A 22753-nucleotide genomic window follows, 5' to 3' on the forward strand; every position below is an offset into this window, starting at 1 on the left:
CACCGCCGCTGAGCGCCGAGAGGGGAAGGCCCCGGAGCCCTCGGCCCGCTCCAGTCTCTGTGGTGCCACAGGGGAAGTCAGGCTGTAGTGGTGCCCAGCGGGCAGCCACTGGGAGGAGTGTCAGGGAGCGTGGGTCCCAGGGACAAGGAGGCATGCCACCAGGAAGCGGGGTCTGCCCAGGGCCCGGGGTGCAGGGGGTGCGACCGTGCGGGGCGAGCGCCAGCCCCCGGCGCGGAGTCTGGACAGGGTCACCGACTGTCTGCACGCAGCTGCGAGGCGTTGGGGCTGTGCCGCGTGGAAGCCGGGTGTGCAGAGTGGGTGGGAGCCGGGGAACCGTGCCCTCTGCCCGCAGACGTTGGGTCCTCGCCCCCGGGATTCTGTGCAGGTGGGCCGTCGGAGGGAAAGGGGTCTTTGCAGGTGGGATTGGGGACCTGGAGCGGGCAGGCTGCCCGGGTCGCACCCAGGCGGGCCCTCAGTGCAGCCCCGCGCGTCCCCGTGGGAAGGAGGAGGAGGGGCCTCACACACTCACGGAGCTGGTGTGAGCATGGGGCAGAGACGGGCGTGGCGGAGCTGCCCGAGAAGACGGGGTGACGTGGCCCCGAGCCGCGGGGCGGGGGTGCTGGCCGCCAGCCGCGCGGGGGAGGCAGGGAGCCATCTCCTGCAGAGTGTGGAGGGAGCGCGGCACTGCCAGGGCCTTGACTGGGGCTTGGGGGTAGTGGTCTGGGGCTTCTGGCCTCCACAGCCGAGCGAGCGAGGGTCATTTCTGTGTTTTCATCCCCTCGGTTTGTAGCAGTTTGTCACAGAAGCCACAGGAAACTGATACAATAGTGTTGTTGGTTTCTTACGCTGTGTGTGAGGTGGTGTGTATCACCAAGTAGATTGTGATACATTAAAAGCAGGCTGTGAACTATGCAACTGGCCCTGGCTGGTGTGCCTCAGTGGACTGAGTGCCGGCCTGTGAACAGAAGGGTCACTGGTTCGATTCCCACTCAGGGCACAGGCCTGGGTTGCAGGCCAGTTTCCCAGTGGGGGGTGCATGAGAGGCAACCACACGCTGATGTTTTTCTCTTCTCTTTTTCCCTTCCTTCCCCTCTCTCTAAAAATAAGTAAAAAAAAATCTAAAACACCCTCTGAGATTGATTACAAGCACAACAGAGTTATTGCTAATGAACCAAAAAGGAGGAAAAATTGAATCATAGAAATACTCAACCCAAAAGAAGGCGGAAGTGGGCAGAAAGGCAAAGACAGAGCATGTGGGACAAGTAGGAGAGAAATACTGCAGTGGTAGATTTCAGCCTCGTTATTCTGTCAACGGTGATGTTAAATGCGCAGGATTTTCCACGTTGGTGGGAAAGCAAGACATACCATATGCCCCTGGGGAGAAAACCATTTCAACCGAAAGGCAAAAGCAGGCTAAGAAGTAAAAGGACGGAAAGGGCTTCAGCATGCTGACAGTGGTCGGAAGAAAGCGGGGTGGTGGGTCAGTTCACACGTTGGGGCGCTCGTCGGAGGCCAGGAGCAGGGGCGGCGGGTCACGGTCACGGTGCAGTGAGACACGCGTCCGCCCGGCCCGCGGGCACGGCAGTCTGACATGGTGCGATGCCTGGGCACGGAGCTTCCGGAACCCGTGCTAGCCAGGAGGACGGCCGGGGGGAGGACACGTCCACACTCGGATCAGATTCCAGCGGCCCGCCTCCCCGGCTCCTAGATGGCGTGGACACCGAGTCTGGATGTAGGAGACTGAGAAGCCCTGTCCCCCCCCGCCCCCCCCGTCCTGAGGGGCCTGTCCAGACAGTCCCTGCAGCGCACTGGGCACACGTGCTCACAGCTCCTTTGCCGTCCCGCCAGGTGCCACGTGGGACGGGACCGAAGCACTCGCGGGGTGCTCCCTGGCCTCAGGGGGATGGAGCGGGGTCTTGCAGAACAGCAGTCTGGGAGAGCCCCAGATGTGCGGAGAGCCACACCTTTCTGTGTCGCCCGTGGGTCAGAGGATGAGGCAGCAGGGGAAGTGGACGGTGTGCTGAGGCGATTGAGACCGCAGAGGGGACGCAGCGCTGAGCCCACTCTAGAAAAGGAGGGGCGCGGGTCAGCGCCTCGGCCTCCACCCGAGGGGACTTGCGAAGGAAGAGCGAGCGGAACCCAGGTGGAGCAGCAGAACCGGCGCCAGACGGGGTCCGTACGACAGAGACCAGGACAGCGTGCTCTTTGGAAACGTCAGTCAGTCAGCGGCACTGGACGGGGTGGGGTCGCAGACACTGACACCCGCGTGCGGGAGACGCCGTGTGGGTGGCGCGGCGGTCGGAAGGGCTGGGAGGGAAATGGACGGCGCCGTACCTGTGGACGGGATGGTTGGGTGACTGGGCTTCTTGGAAGTGCTTCCGCAGCTCTCAAGAAATGGAGGACCTCATCACCCCGGCACCTATTTTGTTAAACTAAAATTTAAAAACTCAGTGTCTGATTCAGTTGCTGGAGAAAGTTTGAGCATGGTTGGAAATGACAGTCTTCCTCCTTTTTTCTGAGTTGATGCACAGGTGACAGACGGCAGTGTGTGGGTCCGAGGTGCACTGTGGGTCGGTCTGATGTGTTTGTCCCCTGCAGTGTGACTGTCACAGTGTCGGTGAGCGCCTGTCACCAGGCCACCCGCCCTCACTGTGCCGGGAGCAGGTAAGAGGCGGCGTCTCAGCAACGCCGTGGCTTGCAGCACCGCGTGGGCCCCATAGTTGCTGCGGGGTGTGAGTGTCAGGTCTCTGGGCCCGTCCACCCACGGTAGGGGACCTGCTCCAGCTGCGACTTTTATGAAGGCCAATGACAGATCAGTTTTGTGTCTCCATTGTGGTGTAAAAGGATCGTGTTGTATCAGTTTATTCATATTGGCTACATACTGAAATGTTACATATTTTTGATGGGTTAGGTGAAATGTGGTATTAAAATAATTTTCCCTGTTTCTTTGGATTTCTTTTTTTTCTTTTCTAAGATTTTATTTATTTTGGAGAGAGGGGGAGGGAGGGAGAAAGGAGGAGAGAAACATGGTGTGTGGTTGCCTCTCACGTGGCCCCCACGGGGGACCTGGACCACAACCCAGGCTTGTGCCCTGCCTAGGAATTGAACCGGCGACTCTTTGGTTCGCAGGCCGGCGCTCAATCCACTGAGCCACACCAGCCAGGGCGGTTTGTTTGGATTCCTGACGTGTCCATTAGAAAGGGCGAAGTGGCCCGTGGAGCTCGCGTGATCTCTGTGGACAGCAAGCACCGCTCTGAGTGGGTCCGAGTGTGGGGCCTGCTCTCGGGGCCCCTTCCCCTTGGTCCTCTCCCCACAGCCATGTCCCTGGGGTGGGGTGTGGAGGCTGCTGCGTGGCTCGCTTTGTCTCGTGTCTGTGCGCCCATCACCGCGAGTGCGGTCCTCTGCTCTCCCCAAGGCTCTGTGGGCAGGGTGGGGGCCTCCGTGTCCGAGCACTCCAGGTTGGGGTCGGGAAACGGCCGCCTGACTTGGGCCTCACGCCTGGGGCCCGCCAGCCTGTCTGTCTCAGCTGCGACTAGCCAGCTGGACCATGACAAACCATGCAGGCTCTCAGTCCAGCATTTTAGAGCCACGTGCAGTCACAGCACGACTTGAGCGTCTGTGCAGCCGCGGCGGGGCACAGGCACCACCCCCTCGCCGTCCGGGGTCTGCGTGAGGTGCGGCTGGGCCGGGGGACATTCATGGAAAGCTGGACTCTGAGGGAGTGGAAGAGTCACACGGGTGTTCTGATTCGAGGTATCAGGGACGTGGCAAGTGACCGCACGATGGACCTGGAGACTCTGAGGCAGAGTGAAGTAAGCCAGCCAATGAGAGATGGGTACCATGTGATCTCACTTATAACTGGAATCTGAGGAACAGAATAAACTAATGAGCAAAATAGAGTCAGAGGCGCAGCAACAGGGACAGACGGACGGCTGTCGGTGGAGGGGCAGGACCGGACAGAGCGGCGTGCATCACTGGTGCACGTGGACGACGGCGTGGGGTGGGCCGGGCGCAGGGGGCGCGGGGGACGTTGGGACAACTGGAACAGCGTGCACAGTGGAAGTAAAAGGCGTGTGGCAAGTGAGAGTGACTCGTTGGCCAAGAGCAGGTGGCTGTCTGGGGTTTAGGTGTCCCAGGCAGCGTCTGTGTTAAAAACTGAGTTAAAATACACAAAAAGCAGTGCCTTTTAAAGAGTTTTTAATTAGAACTTAAAAAACGGAGATTTGTCTTGGAAGTACTCCTCTTTTTTAAAAACAAACATGAAAGTGTTGAAGGAGTTTTAAACGTACAGAAAAACCGCAGAGAGCGCGCAGACTTGCCGTGCGTCCCACATCCAGTCGCCGCACTTGCCAGCGGCCTCGGCCCCCGTGGTGCCCGTTCCACCCAGCGGGTCGGCGTGGCGGGCCGCCAGCCCGTGGGACGTCCCCTTCCGTCCCAGAGTCCCCGTGGGTGCCGGGCACCGCGCCGCATTTGTCGTCGGGTCTGCTGGGGTCTTCCTGGCTGTGACTGTCTCTTCTCTTTATCCACGTAGAAATTCTCCAGAATTCCAGAAACTTCTGGGCATCGCTATGGAACTTTTCCTGCTGTGCAGTGACGACGCCGAGTCCGATGTCAGGATGGTGGCCGACGAGTGCCTCAACAAAGTCATCAAAGTAAGGGCCCGGGGTGCGCGCTCCGAACTGTGACCCTTCGGTTTGGAGCAGCGTGGTCCCCGGGGTGTCTGCACCTGCCGCCTGTCCAGTGTGCAGTTGGAGGCACCTGTCTGCTGGCATCCCGGCCACACCTGTGGGAGCTGCCTGCGTGCACCTCACAGTGCGTGACTCCAGCGTCTCGAGTCACGGCCCAGAACGTAGGACTAGGCCAGGCGCTTCCAGCCACTCCTGTCTGCTTTCTGCCACTGCACGCCAGGCGCAGTGGGGTGGGCCACACTCCGACTGGCTTCCTCGCCTAGTGCTCACCCTCGGGTTCCCGGGCCGGCAGGGGGTCCGGGCCTGGCCAGGCGCGCTCTCCCGGTGGCAGAGGAGGGATGGGCTGGGAGCACGTGCCCGGCCCTGTGCCCGGCGTCAGGGCCGGCCATGCAGGAGCCAATCCTGGACTCCCATCTTCTGGTGGCGGCTGCCGCGTGCCTGCGGCGAGGCCCAGACCCTGCGAGGCCCGGGCGTCGGGCACGCTCTGCTCCTCATTGCTGTAGGGCGGGGCCCTGGGGACCCAGGACAGCCCGGCCGTGTGCTCTGCCCCCGTCACGCACAGGCCGTGCGAGGCGACGTGCCGGGCAGAGGCACTCCGTGTGAGCTGTGTGCCCGGGGAGGCGGGCGGCCTGGGTGGCATTCAGGAGGCTCGGGCCCCTGTCCGGGGGAGTGGTGGCTTCCAAGGGAGCGGGGGACTTGAGGCCTTCTTAGCCGCTCTGGTGTCCAGCCCCTCGGGGTGCTGGGGAGCCTCCGTGGGAGGTGCTACAGCCAGCTCAGGGCTGCACTTCGTTTCGTTTGGTGGAGAATGAGCAGCGCCCGGAGATGGTCGGCGTGCTCAGAGGAGTCGGACGTGAACCTCGGCGACCACGCAGCCTGTCTGGGAGCGGGGAGAGGCCTGGGGCCAGGACTCTGCGGGCTGGCGCCCGGACGCAGACTCAGGGCCTTGCTCTGGGCTGGGGCACCCGGCAGAGAGGCCCACCCTGTCCAGGGCGGGCTTCGTCCTTGGCAGTGGAGGGGGTCAGAGCAGAGCTGCAGAACAGACTCGAGCACTCACTCTGCCCTTAAGTCTGACGCTATGTCGTGTCCGATTATAGCGAAAGTTAAATCCTTTCTCTTCCATGTTTAGTCAAGTGAAGCACCTGAGTCCAGTTCATCCAATAGCTTCCTGCATGTGTGTTCTTTTTCTCTGAACGAGTAGGTTCTTAGTTTAGTTGCTGTGAAATCTGCTTTGCCCCGAGGTGGAAATTGACGTTGCTTTTTAGCTTCTGCGGAGCTGCGGGTGGCCGGTCTTCCCAGAACGCACCTCTCGTGTTTCGTTGTAGGCTCTGATGGATTCCAGTCTTCCGAGGCTACAGCTGGAACTCTACAAAGAAATTAAAAAGGTAGGCCTTCATTTTCTGTTGTTGAAAAACAATGGTCCTGTTTCACCGTATTAAGTAGTTTTGTGAAATTTTCTTATATTTAATAAGTAAAAATGTTAGAAGGAAAAGCTGGTAAAGTAGATTGTTTTACTTTTCTTCAAAACGTTACTTTTTAAAAAAGATTTTCTTTCTTTATATTTAGAGGGGGGAAAGGGCGGGAGAAAGAGAGGGAGAGAAACATCAGTGTGTGGTTGTCACACGCCCCTGCTGGGGACCTGGCCTGCAACCCAGGCCTGTGCCCTGAGTGGGAATCGAACCAGCGACCCCTTGGTTTGATGACTTTATTTTTTAAGTTCCTTTTTAATGTACAGATTTTTTTTCTGGGAGAGAGAGGGGGGAAGAGAGGGAGAGGGGGAGGGGGGAAGAGTGGGGGGGAGACACCGAGGGAGGAGGAGAGGGAGACACTGACCCACGGCTGCACCTGTTCTGCGTTCATCGGCTGCTTTTGTGCCCCCCCCCCACCCCGCTGGTGTCAAACGCGCCGCCTCGGTTCACCGGGACGGCGCTCGAGCCAACGGGGCCACCGGGCCGGGTGGCGCCCGTGACTGTTAAATGTGACGCCGCTCATGTAATCCACCCAGAACGGCGCCCCCCGGAGCCTGCGCGCTGCCCTGTGGAGGTTTGCCGAGCTGGCCCACCTGGTTCGGCCCCAGAAATGCAGGTACGTGGTGCCCTCTGGGTGACAGCGATGACGATGGTGATGGTGATGGTGATGATGATGATGATGCGGGTGGAGGGCCAACTCCTACGGATTCTTCACGTCTCGGCTCGAATGTCACTCCTCAGAGGCCCTCCCTGTGCACTCTGTCTACGCTGGCCCGCCTCTGTCCCTCCGAGTTGTGGTCGCTGTCCTGTCTGTCCTTCCTCCCAGCACGCACTGCTCTCAGAAAGGTCCTCGCGCGCTTTGTCAGCATGCCTGTTCACGTTCCACCCCCCCCAACCTCCGGGGGGGCGTCGGAGACAGCGGGGTGCCCCGTCTGCCCGTGGTGGCTGCCAAGGGGACACCTGTCGGGGGTGGGAGGCCGAGTCCGCCCTCCCTGTCGCTCACTGTGGGAGTCAGGGACGTAGGCACCTTCCTCTGCGACACGGGCTGACACCGTGGACGTGAGACCGTGAGTCATGTGCGACCAGTCGAGACAGCCCTGTCTTAACGGGTTGAACACAGAAGAGGGACCGCGGTTTCCAGCTCCATGCTGTGTCCCTCGCTGGCGGCACGTCCGCAGACCCGTGGCTGCGCCCCGAGGGGCTGGCGGGGTGGCCCAGACCCTCCCTGTGAGTGTGGGGCGGGGGTCTGTGCCACCGCGCTGGGGCTCAGTGGGAACTTCATAGCGTGGCCGCGGAGCTGCAGCCACTGGGGACGTCTCTCCTGGCTTGTTGACCCTCTGCTGTGACTGTTGTCATCTTGAGTCGTGTGTTGTCTCTGAGCAGCGCACCCCCAGCTCTGCACATGCAGCCAAAGGGACCTTAAGGAGACAGGACGGGGTCTCGGTGCTCCCCCCGGGACTCTGGGTTCACCTCCTGGACCTGTGCAGAGGAGACCCAGGCTCCCCAGCTTGCAGGCCCCAGGGGATCTTGCCCCAAGGGCCCCTGCACCTCCCATACTCGCTGTTGACTCATTGGGCTGATTTTACCACTTCAGAAAGTCAGGTTTCTCTTCCTCTTGATGGCTGGCTTTTTCCCCTGGGCCTATGCAAAAAACCTGTCTCCTTGGAAAGGGGAGCCTCGCCTCCCCGTGCAGTCCCAGACGCGCACCTGCGAGCGGCCTGTCTGTGCACCAGGGGGCGCTGCCTCGCTCTCCTCGCTGGCGGAGGGTTTCTGTGGTCCTGGCTCCCCCGGCCCCCAACCCCGGCACCCGCCCCCCCGAGGGGTGGGCCTTTCTCCAGTTCCGGGTCTCCTCCTCGCCGAGGCTTTCCTTGCCTGGGAAAGTTAGAAATGCCCTTTGTGATGCTGCTTTTCCAAGAAAACCTGATTGTCGTTTCTTAACTTTTTTTGAAACGGTATTTTCTGATACCATCTCTTACTTTCTAATTTAAACTATGAATGTTTCAGTAGTGACTGTAATTCACTGCGAACAACTTCCAGAACGGGCTCTGCAGAGTCTCCGGTCGTGGGAGAAACGAGGGCGAGCGTCTCCCGCGTCTGGGCCCCCCCGCGGCCCGCCCTCCTGCCCGGAGCGCAGGCCTGCTCCCTCTCCGCCTCTGGGCGGCCCGGACTCACTGCTCCGTCTCCCTGAGCGGACCGGGAGAGCAGCCGTGTCCCCTCCCCTCCGCAGGCCCTACTTGGTGAACCTGCTGCCGTGCCTGACTCGAACAAGCAAGAGACCTGAGGAGTCTGTTCAGGAGACCTTGGCTGCTGCTATACCCAAAATAATGGCTTCGTTTGGCAATTTTGCAAATGACAATGAGATCAAGGTACGGCTGGCACCTCAGGCCCCAGCCTGCTGGGCTTAAGGAAGCCTGGAGCCGTTGACGGTTTGTGCTCTGCAAGGGCTCGGGGCAGGTCGGGGCTCGTGGCGCGCGCGGCGAGCCTCCTCGGAGCCCCGCCTCCAGCCGTGCGGGCTCTCGCCCCCGCAGGCTCTGCTCAAGGCCTTCCTGGCGAACCTGAAGTCCAGCTCCCCGACCGTCCGGCGCACGGCGGCCAGCTCCGTGGTGAGCATCTGCCAGCACTCCAGGAGGACGCAGTACTTCTACAGCTGGCTGCTCAGCGTGCTCCTAGGTGAGGCGTGGCCTGCGGCGGTTTTCCCGGTGTGCAGGCGACCTCTGCAATCGGGCGGTCCTCGGCCCTCGGACCAGACCCTGGGCACTGGCTGGCCGGGACACGGGAGCTAGGTTGGGGCTGCCACGAGCCCGTGGGGGGGGGGTGGTCCGAGGGGGGGTTCGGAAGGGCTGCTCCTCCCGGCAGAAGTGTGGGTGCAGTCGTGTCCAAGGACAGCTGGCGGGGCAGGGGGTGCGGGCCGGCGTGCCGCCCACACGCCCCCCAGGCCTGGCCCTCCGCACAGCCTGGCTGCACAGCTGGCCAAGGTGACTCTGGGTGCAGGGAGTCCCCGAGGGCTGAGGCTGAGCCCTAGGGCCCTGCAGGCCTCTTCACCACCTGGGTCTGCTGAGTGTCCCCCGCCTGGGGGGCGACTGTGGGAGTCAGCACAGGCTGCAGGCGGCACGTGGACATTTGTCGTGAGCGACCGCCCGACTTCTTGGTGCAGCAGAGCCCGATGCGAGGGCCTTGCTGGGCCGAGGAGGCAGGGCCGCCTGCACACCCCTGGGCCGCGACCCACACTGCGACACGCTCGTGGTTCTTCGTAGTGATATCTGTGTCGCCCTCGCCGCGCACTGTCAGCCTCGGGGCTGGGCGCGCCTGCGGCCTCTTCTCTTCCCCAGACGGAGTCCCGACACTCCCGGCAGCGAGCCCGTCTGAGGGACCCTGTGCTGTCTTCCAGGTCTGCTGGCCCCTGTCGCGGGCGAGCACCCGCCCCTGCTGGTCCTGGGGGTGCTGCTCGCCCTGAGGTGCTTGGTGCCCCTGCTGCAGCAGCAGGTCCAGGACACCAGCCTGAAGGGCAGCTTCGGGGTCACGCGGAGAGAGACGGAGGTGTCCCCCTCGACGGAGCAGCTGGTGCAGGTAGGGCCCCGGTTGGCCGGAGTGCGGGTGTGCAGGTGACCGCCACGCGGAGGGGCAGGTCCTGGGGACGGGGAGCTGCTGGGCCGGTGAAGAGCGTGGGCTCTGGGGCCAGGCCACCGGCAGGCCCTGACCCCGGCCGTGTGACTCCCAGTTACACCCGAGGGAAACAAAGGCCGACTTCATGAGGTGGCCGGAGCGGGGCAGGAGGCCCTGGGTGCGCAGGCCCGGGAGGGGCCAGGCTGCCCGTGCGCTGCCGTGTGCGGCACGGTGACCCGCAGTGATGGAGGGCCCGTCCGGGAGACCTGACGCCCGGGGACCAAGAGGCTCCGCCTCCGAGGCTTTTTGCTCTGTGCCTCCTGTGTGGCCCTGCGTCTTCCCAGCCCGTGCACCCCTTCTGTGACGTTGAAGGTGAGGCCGCCCAGCTCAGCAGCAGCAGTAGAGGGCCAGTTAACTCTGACCTTCATTCAGATCAGCCGCGAATCACCGTGTGGCCTGAGGCCGCCCGAAGCCACGTGTTCATGCTGTGCACTGTCGGTCGTTCGTGGGGACGCAGGTTCCGCCGGTGCTCTGTGTGGGTGTGGCACCTCGAACGAAGGCGGAGAGAAGGAAGCCGTCATCTCCGTCGAACACGGCAGAGCACTGCAAGTGCGGGTCACGTCCGACCCCACCCTCGCCAGCCGGGGAGCTGTGTCTCGGTGGCACCGGCGACCGTGGCCCTCGCCGGCCGCGCGCACGTCGGAGTCCCTGCCGCAGACCGAGCCTTCTGCCCCTTCGGCAGCCAGCTGCGGGCTGGCCCACGGGAGCTCACGCGCCTCTGCTTTGGAGGATGGCTCCCCTTCCTCTCAAGGAGTAACATCACGGTGAAAGGGATTGTGGGAGTTTAGAAAACATGTGGAAGCTACCAATTGTCCTGGCAGAGGCGACAGAGAAAGTTTTAGGGGCAGAAATTAAGGCACACGTTCTGCCACCAGAGACCATCAGAAACAAAAGGCGAGGCGTGGTTGTGCGCCTGGGAGGGCCCTGACGGCCGTGCTCGCTCTCCCTCCGCCTGCAGGTGTACGAGCTGACCCTGCGCTACGCGCAGCACCCAGACCACAACGTGGTGACCGGGGCGCTGGAGCTCCTGCAGCAGCTGCTCCGGACCCCGCCCCCCGCACTGCTGCGGGCGCTGACCACGCCCGGCGGCCTGGCGCAGCTCGGTGCCCCCGGCCAGGAGCCCGCTGGGCGGAGCCGCAGCGGGAGCATCGTGGAGCTGATAGGTGAGTTCTGGGCCGAGCCGTGACCTCGTGGCCTCACAGGTCCCCCTGAAGGTCCAGTGTGGAGTCCCCGCACTTTACGAGGGGAGGACGGGAGTGGGGGAAGGCGAGGTGCACACAGGGGACCCCTTCTCTGACGCGGACGCCTCCACGTGGCCCTCCGTCTGTGGCGGAGCAGAAGCGTGAGGGAGAGGACTTCTGGGACCCGTCGTCTCTGTCACTTGGCCGGAGACGGGACCTTCAGGTCTTCCGGGGACAGTCCTTTCTCTCTGCCCTCTGGGTCCCCGCTGGCTGGCGTGGCTGACCTTAGCAAAGCCCTCCCGCTCCTGCCTCCGGCCCCCCTCAGTGAACTTGTCTGCTCCGCATGCTGCTCGGGGGGATGGGCCCTGTCGGACGTGGAGACGCCCCGGGGGGCTGGAGGGGATGGGGAGCCATGCACTCACCGCAGCTCCCAGAGCTGAGGCAGGCACAGGAGGCCCCTGTCACCCCAGCCTCTCCTCGGCCTCGCCGCTCCGGGTGGCTGAGTGCGGCGTGGGTGCGACGTGGCCGTGGCTCGCAGCGTCTGCACACGGCGGCGCTTTGCCTCATGTCCAGTGGCTGCTTGGTCTCACCTCAGCTGCTGCCTGCACCCGGAGCGGGAGTGGTCGTGGGCCGGTGCCTAGAAACCCCCTTTTCTGCGGGATGCGTGCCCTGCCAGTAACGGCTGAAATGCTCAGAAATGAGTGTGTTTCTAGTGAAAATTGGATTCTGGGTTGACGAGACAGACAATCTGAGATTTCTGATGTTTTTAATTTGGCCTTTTGAACGCACTCCAGATGAGCTCTTCCGACACTTGGGGCCCCGTGTTTGGCGCTGTGCGCCTCAGCGGGGGCGGGGTTCTCGCGCCAGAGTGGAAGTGGGCAGCACGGGGCCCGAGCACTGCCCGCGTGCAGGGTGCTCACGTGTTCTCCGGCTCTGAAGCCGGGTCGAGCCGTGTGAACAATTTTAAGTTCCTTCTGAATTAGCCACTTGTTACCTTACTTTCATATTTGTCCTTTTTTGTTTGTTTTTTTTGGATCTGCAGCCGGAGGGGGTTCCTCGTGCAGCCCTGTCCTTTCAAGAAAACAGAAAGGTGATTATTGCGGAAACCGGAGCCCGGGGCCCGGCCGGTCTGCCTGGGTCCCCGTCGGCTGTGCCCGCAGACCCGCGCCCGCAGAGGGGGCCCATGTGCTGCTGGGGCCGCCTGGGCCTGGGGGTGGGGCTTGACAGTCGCTGCGTCTCCCGATTGCTTTGCCCGCGTGTGTGATGCTTCCGGGCGCGGGTGGGAGACTCTTTCTGCGACGGGCCCGGGGGTGCCTCGCGCAGCCCTGGGGGCCTGCCTGCCTCCTTGGTGACTGTTGCCTGGTCCCGCGGCAGGGAGGCCGCCACAGGCGGCGCTAGCGGATGGGGCTGTGCCGGCCGACGTCCTCAGAGCCGGGGTGAGGGGGCGAGCTATGTACGCCTTGTAAAGGCGACCCCGGCCTCCCCAGTCGGCTTCCTCTGGTGTCGGTCGTGGTGACGCGTGCCGGCCGTTCAGTCACTTTGGGCTGCTTATCCTTTCCCAGCCGCGTCTGGCTTTGTGGAGGACCAAGTGTTCACAGTGATGCAGTTCATTGTTTTGGGGCGGCACCAGTTATTTTCTTTCTGGTCTAGATTTCCATAGGAAGTAATTGCTGCTGTGTTTCAATTGTGAAACCTTAGAAAGACGTCCTTGTTTTTAGTTGCAGGGTAATTGACACACGGCATGCTAACTAACCTTTTCTGAGCCTCCAGTCAGGGGTGTCCTTGGGGGCCTGGTGCCTAATATTTGCAGCATCGCATGTGGTGGTAACAGGAGTGGCTCTGTGGCCGCCGTGAGTCAGTGAACATTTCCTGGGAGCGGGAAGTAGTGCCCTTGGGGCCGTCACGGTGAGGGGCCCCACAGACACAGACAGAGATGCTGAGACTGTGTGCGAGCCCAAGGGCCCTCAGAAAGTCAGTCTCCTGAGCTTGTGCTCGGAGCTTTCCGGGCCTGCGGCGCGGCGCTCCGATGTCGTGCTCGTCTCTCGGCCGCCCTCCCCAGCGAGGACGAGGGGACGGCCGCGCCCCGTGACTGGCAGGGCTCGCTTTGTTTTCTTCTGGCTGCACCGCGGGATGTGTCGGCCCTCTCGTCTTTACTTTCCCGGCGTTGTTTGTTTCGTTTCGTCTTTTCCTTTAGGCTCTGGTTATAAACTTTTGTGTTGTCCCCTCAAATCTGTTTTTCAACGGAAGTCTGCCACTCTGCGAGAGAGAAGGGCGGAGTCGCTGTGGGCTGTGGGATGAGGTGGGCGGGGGCCGCCCGCGGCAGATGCGCAAACCCCTGGTCCCGGGGACGGACTGCGTCCTCAGCAGCGGGCGCCCGGGGCGGGGTGTGACGGGCTTTCCCGGGGACAGTGCTTGCTGGGCAGCGAGGGACCGACCCTCCTGTTTAGTGGGCAAGCTGAGTCCGTGTCATCTGAGGTTTTGGGTTCCTTTGCTTTTGCTTTTTTTTTACTTTGCCTTTAGTGTCACACCAGTGTGGGTTTCTGGATGTTGTCACCTCTGTGATCTGGTTTCTGAAGATCAGTGAAATTACAGATGGGAGGTTGCCCAGAATTACCTTGTTGTTGTCATTTAATGACGTGCATGTGTTATGTAACCATGTGATTTAATGAGCCCAGTTCAGTTGTGTTAGGACTTTTGTATTTTTTCCTTATTAACATAGTTTGGAAACCATAAACTGTAACATGTATTTTTGAACTTTGCAAAAGATGGAACATTATTCTAACTTCTCAGATCATACAGTGCTTGAGTTCTGATGGTTAACCCCACCGTCCAGCAAACTAAAAGATGATGAAAGTGACCTTTAGGTATAAATGTTTTACATATAAACTCTGGTGTGCCCCTGGAGCTCTGGCACGAATCTCCCAGGGCTAGCAGAAATGGTTCCCGCCTGAATGTACCAGTTAAAAAGATGGAAAAGGAATATAAACTGTTTAACGTTAGCAGTAACCTACGCCAACAAATGGTTGCTGCTCGCTGGAGTCCTTCGCGGTGCCGTTGGGGAACCGTGGCCGTGGGCTTTCCCCGGCGGGCGCCCTGGCTGCGGTCCTGCCCCGCGACACCTCCGTGCCGCCTGTGCTCGGCGCTCCCGAGTGCGGAAACTCTGCCGTGAGGCAGACCGTGGACGGGGTGAACGCGGTGTGTGTGGGGGGGGACTGTCCACGGGGGCCGCGTGTTTGCGTGGGTGGCCCCTCCCGTCGGCCCCTCCCGTCGGCCTGAACGAGCCCTGCTGCACCGTTTCAGGGACGGAGCGCTTCGGGGAGGCGGCCGCCCTGGAGGACGAGCCCGAGCCGCGGCCGGAGGGCAGCAGCCCGGCCTTCGCAGGTAGCGCTCCGGGGGGAGGCCGGCCGCTCGGGGGCGGGGGGTGGGGGCGAATGCCGGCTTCTCTGAGACGCTCGCTCCGAGGCGCGTGGGTGTTTTCTGGCCTTCGGTGCCCGCTCGTCCCCTTGGGTCAGGCTGTGCTCCGCAGGCACATGTCTGTCTGGGCGGGGGCCGGTGGGTGAGTGGGGACTGCACGGCCGAGGGGCGGCGGGGCTCCGCGCTGCCCGTGGGCGGGGCACCCGGGCGGGGCCCTGCCGGTGGCCCCTCGCTCGCCCGGCGGAGGAGCGCCGACGCGGTGAGAGCGGTTCGGGCGTGGAGTCCTTCCTGTCTGAAAGAACGGCTCATCTAGGGAGGAAGATCTGAGTGATCCCAGTGGTGACGATGTGCTTCCTCCATTTTACACAGTGGAAATTGGTCTGCTAACGACAAGAGTAAAGTTAGAATAGCAAAGTTACAGCTACAGGAATAAACCTCAAGTGCTCTCCAGCCCAGGGGCTTCCAGGGGTGGCCCCTGCTGACAGCTGGGCACACGCGGGCTGTCCAGAAGGCGTCCAGCCACGCACTGCGAAAAGGGGAGGTGTTTACTGGAGAAGATGTAAGCCCCAGTAAACACTGTACGCAGGACAATGACTCCTCAGGCCCCTTCAGAGCAGGCACCTCGGGACCTCACACAGTTCCTCCATTTACCATCAGCTGCCCCGTTGTATTTTCCTGAATCTCATCGATGTTCTGAAATCTCCTCCCTCTCAAAGGTGATTGTAGTTTTGGGAAAAGCCAGAAGTCCCAGGGCACCAAATCTGGGCTGTAGGAGGGCTGAGTCACCTGGGAGATTTGATGTTTCACCAAAAAACTCTGCACGAGACGAAATACATGAGCAGGCGTGTTGTCATGATGAAGCTGCCAATCACCAGTTGCCCATAGCTACGGCCTTCTGAGTCATCTGCGTAGTTTCTGTGGAGGAATGTTCAGGCTTAATGCAGAATTTAATGCAGATTCATTGCTCTACTTGCTCAGTTGTTTAGAATGTGACAGCCACACAGTGCACATGTGCATTCAATGTCATCTACTGCCCCCACTGACGAGTACAGTGAAGTCGTCATTGTTCTCACATGCACATTCCAGTCCCCTCTCCTTGGCTGCCAGGTGACATCCATGTCACGTAAATCATTCTCATTGTGTTAACAATGGATGGACTTTTTCTGGACAGGGTTCACGGATCTTTTTGTAGTGGTTTTATATGTAGTGTTTGTTTTAATGGGGATTTAAAAACCACATGAAGAAAATGTGCAAGTTTGTGCTTCAGGAGACGAAGACCAGCTTAGGGGTCTTGAATAGGGCCCGGGAAGAAGGAGAACCCTCCTCGGAGTGGTGGTGACCTCTGCGCACGGCTTGCCCAGAGCACCAGGCGCGCGTGGTCGCAGCTCCGGGCCCTGCCCGCGAGCTGCCGGTCTGGCCATGCGGCCCGGGGCGGAGGCTGCAGCAGCCGCAGAGGCCTGGGAGGGGCGCTGCGTCTGGGCCCGGTTTGGGCTTGTGGCCAGTAGACCGTGACCGGTGCCTGCTGCTGCCCCTCACCTTGCTGACGCAGCGGAGCCGTGGGGTGGAAGGCAGCTACGCAGCACAGGGGGGAGCGGTTTTGGTCGTGTTGGAAGGGTGCGCTGTCGCCTTGCTTTTGAGATGCAGTCGTTCGTGTTTGCGCTGCGGTCCAGGAGTTCTGCCACGAAAACAGTGACAGGGAATTTCAGGGCACTTGGCAAACATTTTGTCGTTGTCAAATGTGTCTCCCGGCCCTTTGAGGACCGAGTTTCTCTCTGTCTTCAGCCTCAGTCAAGGGCGAGATCTGTGGGGAGCTGGCTGCCTCTCCCGGGGCCTCCACTCCCGGCTCTGCCAGCACAGTCGCTGCCTCCACGGATCACGACATCATCACCGAGCAGCCCCGGGCCCAGCACACGCTGCAGCCGGACGCCGTGGACCTGGCCGGCTGCGACCTGACGAGCGCCGGCACCGACGGGGACGAGGAGGACGTGCTGAGCCGCAGCTCCAGCCGGATCAGCGCCGTCCCGTCCGACGCGGCCGTGGACCTGAATGACGGGACGCAGGCCTCCTCTCCCGTCAGCGACAGCTCCCAGACCTCTACCGAGGGCCCCGATTCGGCCGTGACCCCTTCGGACAGCTCCGAGATCGTGAGTGTGTGTGGGGGGGTGTGCCCTGGCCTCTGCAGGGGGGGTCTTTCCCAGAGGCCCCCGTCTGACCCCGAGGCCCAGCCCAGCTCTTGACCCCGTCGGAGCCCTTCACCCCAGGGAGCGGTGAGGCCAGAAACTAGATCAGTGGGTGACACGGAGTCGGCCAAGGTGGAGAGCATTTCGCATTCTTTTTTAATGAAGGTTTTGTGTTTTTGTTGTTAGAGGGGAGTGGAGAGGGAAGGAGGGCGAGAAAGAAAGTTGGGGCCCGCGTCTCCATCGGGAAGGACGTGGGTGTTGAGAATACGACGACCATGACATCCAGTGTTCCGCCGAATCCTCGGACCCTTGGCCTTCTGGCCGGGCGTCTGCGATTCGTCTTGTTGGAGCACCGGGTGCCGTCTTGTTGGATGCCGCCCTTGTGTCCGTGGGGGCTGCCGCGCCCTGTGGGTGCGGTGTTGCTGGAGAATGAAGGAGGGCCTAGGCAGGTTTCTACGGAAACGCGGGCTCCAGGAGAAGCTCTGAGGAGACGCGGAAGGCTGGTGCCTCTGACGGTGCAGAGTGCGTTCGGGATGCGGAGACGCTCTGGAGCGGGCTCCGTGCAAGGCTGTCCTTGGCCCGTGTTCCTGAGCTGGGAAACACGCGTGTACGTGCGCTAAGGAAAAGCTTCTCTTGATAAGTAAACAGTTGAGGAGTACAAGGGAAAGAAGCATCGGTGTGCGAGGTGCATTGATGGTTGCCTCTCGTACACCCACAGCTGGGGACCTAACCCGCAGGCCAGGCATGTGCCCTGACTGGGCATCGAACTGGCGACATTTTGATTCTCAGGCCCGTGCTCAGTCTCCTGAGCCACACCAGCCAGTGCCTTTTTGAACCTTATTTATTTTTAGAGAGAGGGGAAAGAAGGAGAAAGAGAGGGAGAGAGACAACAGTGTGTGGTTGCTCCTCACACGCCCCCCACTGGGGACCTGACCTGGCCTCCAACCCAGGCATGCGACCCGCCTGGGAATCGAACTGGCGATCCTTTGGTTCGCAGGCCGGCACCCAATTCTCTGAGCCACACCAGCCAGGGCCGCATTTTAAATTCTTCAAGAACTAGTTGGGCAGAGGTGAAAACCATTATTTTAAAAAATTTGTAAGGAACTTATTATTAACAGATCCGTGGGCTTAATGTGATGCAATTAATAACATTAACACTATGCGTTACTTTAACACTTTTCCACTTTCCTAAAAGCATTCTCAGCATACTCCATCTCAGCAGAGCGTGGATTCGAGCACCTCCGACCCGAGTCAGTGTGGGGCAAGCCGTAGGCAAACGAGCATGACCGCGCTCCAGCAGAGCGTGGTTGGCAAGCCGGGGGGCGGGGGGGGGGGCAGGCTTGCCCCCCCGCTCTGCATTGTGTGTGTGGCAGGGAAGAGGCCAGTCGTCCACCAACAAGGAAGCACATAGTCAGACGACTGTAAGCACCACCGAGAAAAATAAGCCAGGGGAAAGAGGCAGGAAATGTCCTCACGAGCCAGCTCCCCACCCAGGGTGGGGTCGGGGGTTGGCTCGGGGCCCCCGCCTGGGGGAGGGTCGGGGCTCTGCCTGTTGGCCACGCAGCCTGGAGCAGACGAGGACGTGCGGAGGCCTGGCGTGCACAAGGCGATCGGGGCGCGCCCTCCACTGTGGCGGGCTTCTCTTTCTAACAGGGGTTGGTCTCGTTTTTGGTAAACTAACCTGGAGGATGAAGAGTGAAGGCTATAGTTTTTTCTGGTTGTTTTTAATTATGTAGTTTGATTTTTAAAACTCGAGTTGGAAGGGTTTGGATTGCTCTTTAAAGAACGAATTCAGTTAACGTTTGCTTGTGTGTCGGGGGCTCGCCACTCAGGGCCTCAGGTCGGCCGCGCGGGGTTCAGGCAGACGCGAGGCGTCTCGCGGGGCAGGGCTGCGGCCCAGCTGACGGCTGCACGCGCGACACGCCGTGTCCAGCACCTGGCCGGTTCGGTCCTGGCACCTCAGGAGGTGCCCTGTTGTGTCACGAGGTTTCGTCTGAAGATGTCCCCTCGTTTCTGACGTACTGTAAAACTCCCTTCTGAAGACAGCGATTCTGTCTAGGTTTTAAAAATAATTCACCAAAGAGAGAAATTCCCAGACTGGAAATGTTTTGGGGTTGTCAGGGTTAAAGCCTTCTGCGAGGTGGTGGTCAGCTGGAGGGAAACTCATGACACGCACATGTGCCTGTGTGCGTGCGACCAGGGGTCCCTGTGCGGGGTGTGAGCCGTGTGGTCCGCCCCGGCCCGGGGCACTCGCCCTGGGGGTGGCACTTGTGCGCCCTCACTGCCCCTCTGCGCCTGCAGGTGCTGGACGGCGCTGACGGCCAGTACTCGGGGCTGCAGCTCGGCCCTCCGCAGGACGGGGAGGAGGAGGAGGAGGAGGAGCCCCCGGGCCTCCTGGCGGACGAGGACGCGGACGCCTTCCCACACTCCTCCGTCGGTAGGCTGGCTCGGCCGATGTGCCGCCCGTGGGCCCCCGCGTCCCCCGGGCGCCTGGGGCCTGCCCTGGCTTCCGGAAGACGTCGTGATGTCTCTGTTCTCTGGGGGGTACACGTGGAGACTGTCTGAGGGATGACCGACCTCTTGGTCTCACTCCTCCTTTTACGTCGTCTGTGCAAACGTCTGTGTTTGTGTTTTACTGGGAACTTGTCGCTCAGCCCCAGATCCTCCGTTTCCAGACGCCCTTCAGCAAGCGCGTGTGTTGGAGAGCGTGGGCCACAGCAGGCAGCCGTCCGACAGCAGCGTGGATAGATTTGTGTCCAGGGACGAAACCGCTGACCCGGGGGATCAGGAGGACAAGGTGCGGGGGGGTTCAGGCCCTGCGGCGCTCTGCTCTGGGCTCCCGAGGGTCTCGGGTCATTCCGGGCCGTGTGCTCTGGGCCGTGTGCGCCTGGGCGTCCGGCTCTCCGGTGCTGGGCGGTGCCCCCTCTGTCCCGTGCCCACTGGCCTGTCCCGGGACCAGGACTCTGCTCCGCCCCTGCAGGCCCCGCCCAGTCCTCGAGAACCCCCCAGGCACACCATCTGCCCTGCCTGGTCTCTCGGGTTGTTCGTCCGAGAGTCTGCGTGGCTCTGCGGCATTTCTTGTTTGTGGTCCGTGGAGTTGGTTTGTTTGTGGTGAAATGCACGTAACACGAAATCTGCCAGTTCAGTGGCTTGAAGCGCACTCACGTTGTTGTGACACCGTTGCATCCATCTCCAGAAGTTTCTCATCTCCCCAAACTGGAACTCTGTCCCCGTTAACCGAAACCCCCGCCCCCGACCGCCAGCCCCGCCACTCCGTTCTGCCTCTGGGCTTCACTGCCGGGGCCTCAGGTGGGAGAATCACGTGGTGCTTGTCTTTCCGTGTGACTGGCTCATCTCACTCGGCGTGCCGTCCCCGGGGGCCACCCACGCTGCAGCAGGCGCCAGGACTCCTTCCTTCTGCAGGCTGAGCAGTGTCCCACTGCTTGCACACACCTCGTTTTGTTTCTCGCCCACTGGCGGGTGCCTGAGTGACTTCCGCTCTTGGGCTCTGGCGGATAATGTGCTGTGGGCGGGGGTGTGCAGAGGCCCTGGTTCCCGTCCCTGAGGTGGGGTGGCTGGCTCACACGGTGACTCCACGTTTCAGGGACCGACTGTCCCGCAGGTTAGGGCGAGAACTGGCGTGTGGCAGTCAGTCCCACACAGGTGTTGCTCTCAGGTCCCCGAGCACCAGCCCGCCGCCCTCTCCGAGCTGGGCCTTCCCCAGCTCCAGTTCACCTGTCCCCTCGTCGGGGGCTCGCACTGCACTTCCCAGCAGCGCCCCCTCCGGTGTGCCCTCCCCGCACGCCCAGCTCACCCGGCCGCAGCCCGCAGGCCTGGGGCTGAAACCGCCTCTCCCCACGTCAGCCTGCCCCAGTGTGGTCCTTGAGGGCGGGCGCGCCTGCCCACGGGCAGAGGGGTGGCGTCTGGGTGCCCCAGCGCGCGGCCCCGTGGCTGCCGGGAGCACTCCGTGGAGCGAGCTCATGGGGCGAGCGTGCGTTCCTCTGCTCCAGCCTTGCCGGGTCAAAGGTGACATCGGACAGTCTACAGACGAAGATTCGGCTCCCCTCGTCCATTGCGTCCGCCTTTTATCCGCGTCGTTTCTGCTGACTGGGGAAAAAAATGGTAAGTGTGGGAGGGCGGGGCCCGGCTGAAGGAGCCGCCGGCTTTCAGAGTCGGCCCGTGGCCAGCCCTGTGCCCGGTTCCTGCAGCTGAGGGCGCTGAGTGGGGTTGAGCGCGAGCGGGGAGCGGGGGGCTCCCCTGACTGCCGGGGGCGGGGAGGGGGGGAGCGAGGGCGCGGCGGGGCGGCCGCTGCTGTGGGTCCGGCTCATGCGGGAGTCGGACGCCTGCAGCCCTGACGCCGACGGCGCCCTGCCTGGTCTCTCGTTGCAGCGCTGGTTCCGGATCGGGACGTGCGGGTCAGCGTGAAGGCCTTGGCGCTCAGCTGCGTCGGGGCCGCCGTGGCCCTCTACCCCGAGGCGTTCTTCAGCAAGCTGTACAGGGCCCCTCCCGCCGCCGCGGAGCTCGCTGGTACGCGAGGGCGCGGCGCGCACTCCTGCGCTCGGTCTCCTCGCCGAGCGGTCTGCGCCCGCCCGCCAGGCTGCAGGGCCGCGCGGGCGCCTGCCCACGCGTGCTTCGCCGGCGCGCACGCGGCAGCAGCAGGGTTTTGGGACACAGGTCCAGCTGACCGCACGACGGTGTCTACCACAAGCACACGTGTGTGTGATGAAAGTTTATGCCGCAGTCCCGCCGAGTCAGGCCAGACACTCCCGCTTGGGGACGTGGGGGGCCTGCGAGTGGCCGAGGCCACAGCCGGCTGGTCCCCTTCTCACGCCCTTGGGGACGCGCCTCCTTGCAGAGGCGGCTCAGCGGTGGGAGGAGCTGTGTTTCTGGGGTCCTCCCCCCGCCCCCCGCCCCGTCTTTGGGCGAGGGCCAGATCTGTGCTGCTGTGTTTGTGTGGGTAAATGTGGGCTTGCTTGAGGGTTTCCAGTCGTTTTTGAAGTTAAAAATGGGCATTTTGCTGATTGCTGACACCCTGGAGTACAGCCTGTTGTGTCAGTGACCCCAGGGGTGCCTGAACCCAGAGTCGCACAGCCCCTGCCCACCTCCCGGCTGCCGGTGACTCCAGCCAGGTCTCGTCTGGGTCTGGGCCACCCCGCCCCTCCCCTTGTCCCGGGAAGGGAGCTCTCCCTGTGAGTTAGGAGCTGCAGGGGGACCTTCCTCAGCACCCGGGCCGTTTGTCGCCTCAGGAGAGCAGTGCGTCTCAGACGTCGTGAACTACATCGCGCACGGGGACCCGCAGGTCCGAGGGGCCACGGCCGTGCTCTGCGGGGCGCTCCTGTGCTCCGTCCTCGGCCGCTCCCGCTTCCGCGTGGGCGGCTGGCTAGGCTCCGTCCGGACCCTGACAGGTGAGGGCGGGTCTGGAGAACCGGAGCGCTCGCTGGGCGGCCCTGCCGAGTCCACGTGGGCGTGAAGGCGTGTGCTCTCGCTCTTCCGGCCAGGGAGCACGTTTTCTCCGGCGGACGGCGTCCCTCTGCTGCAGAAGGCCTTGAAGGACGAGTCCTCTGTCACTTGCAAGCTGGCGTGCACGGCCGTGCGGGTGAGCACCGCGGGGCGCACTGCCCCGAGCGCGGGGGACGTTTCCGCGGTCGTGGTCGACGCGTCCCGAGGCTGTGAGCAGCCGCAGACAGACAGCCGCGTGTCCGCCACGCAGCTTCGGGAGGAAACCGTCGCCAGAGAGTGAAGGTTTCGTGGACTCCTGTTTACGTGTTGATTCTCAGAGTGGCTGTTGGAAACACCCCTTTCCCTAAAGGGTGTGTTTAGAAACAGACCTTGCTCCAACAGCAAGTGTCACACTCGTTGAGTTAAAGCGACTGCATCAAGCCGTGAGAGGCTGAGAGCGTGCGGCCCAGAGGGGACTCGCCGCCTCCGCTCGGGCCAGTGGCGGGGCCCCCTGACCTTCGCATGGTGCGGGTCCAGCCTCTGTGCCACCCGGGCCGTAGGTCCCCCTGGCCGGTCGTCATCAGGAAAACGTAACCGATAAAGATTTAAAAAAAAATCCCCACAAAAGCCTGTAATCGTCCATTTCTAGGATCCTTTCCCTTTTTAAAATGTCGTGGCCTGGCCGGAGCTGTGCCCTTGCCCCCAGCACTTGCCGAGTCCTG

At 62.0% G+C, this 22753-nt stretch overlaps 1 protein-coding gene across 8 annotated transcripts in view; it reads left to right on the forward strand.

Annotated features, from left to right (window-relative positions):
* The window catches only part of HTT (huntingtin), an 88333-nt gene that overhangs the window by 11568 nt on the left and 54012 nt on the right, over nt 1-22753 (forward strand). For 4 of the 8 annotated variants that reach the window (XM_045833978.1, XM_045833980.1, XM_045833984.1 and 1 more), the window contains exons 3-18: nt 4532-4652; nt 6011-6070; nt 6691-6770; nt 8382-8520; nt 8683-8824; nt 9543-9721; nt 10776-10980; nt 12041-12088; nt 14299-14379; nt 16195-16556; nt 18894-19029; nt 19247-19389; nt 20603-20714; nt 20982-21119; nt 21839-21997; nt 22091-22188. In XM_045833978.1, the coding sequence (XP_045689934.1) occupies nt 4532-4652; nt 6011-6070; nt 6691-6770; nt 8382-8520; nt 8683-8824; nt 9543-9721; nt 10776-10980; nt 12041-12088; nt 14299-14379; nt 16195-16556; nt 18894-19029; nt 19247-19389; nt 20603-20714; nt 20982-21119; nt 21839-21997; nt 22091-22188 (2203 nt within the window). The remainder of the gene's footprint in view (nt 1-4531; nt 4653-6010; nt 6071-6690; nt 6771-8381; nt 8521-8682; nt 8825-9542; nt 9722-10775; nt 10981-12040; nt 12089-14298; nt 14380-16194; nt 16557-18893; nt 19030-19246; nt 19390-20602; nt 20715-20981; nt 21120-21838; nt 21998-22090; nt 22189-22753) is intronic. The other 4 variants (XM_045833979.1, XM_045833982.1, XM_045833981.1 and 1 more) reach the window with 4 other exon arrangements.

Source organism: Phyllostomus hastatus, unplaced genomic scaffold, assembly GCF_019186645.2.
Source record: "Phyllostomus hastatus isolate PE091 unplaced genomic scaffold, TTU_PhHast_1.1 phas_contig_196, whole genome shotgun sequence".
Classification (NCBI taxonomy): domain Eukaryota; kingdom Metazoa; phylum Chordata; class Mammalia; order Chiroptera; family Phyllostomidae; genus Phyllostomus; species Phyllostomus hastatus.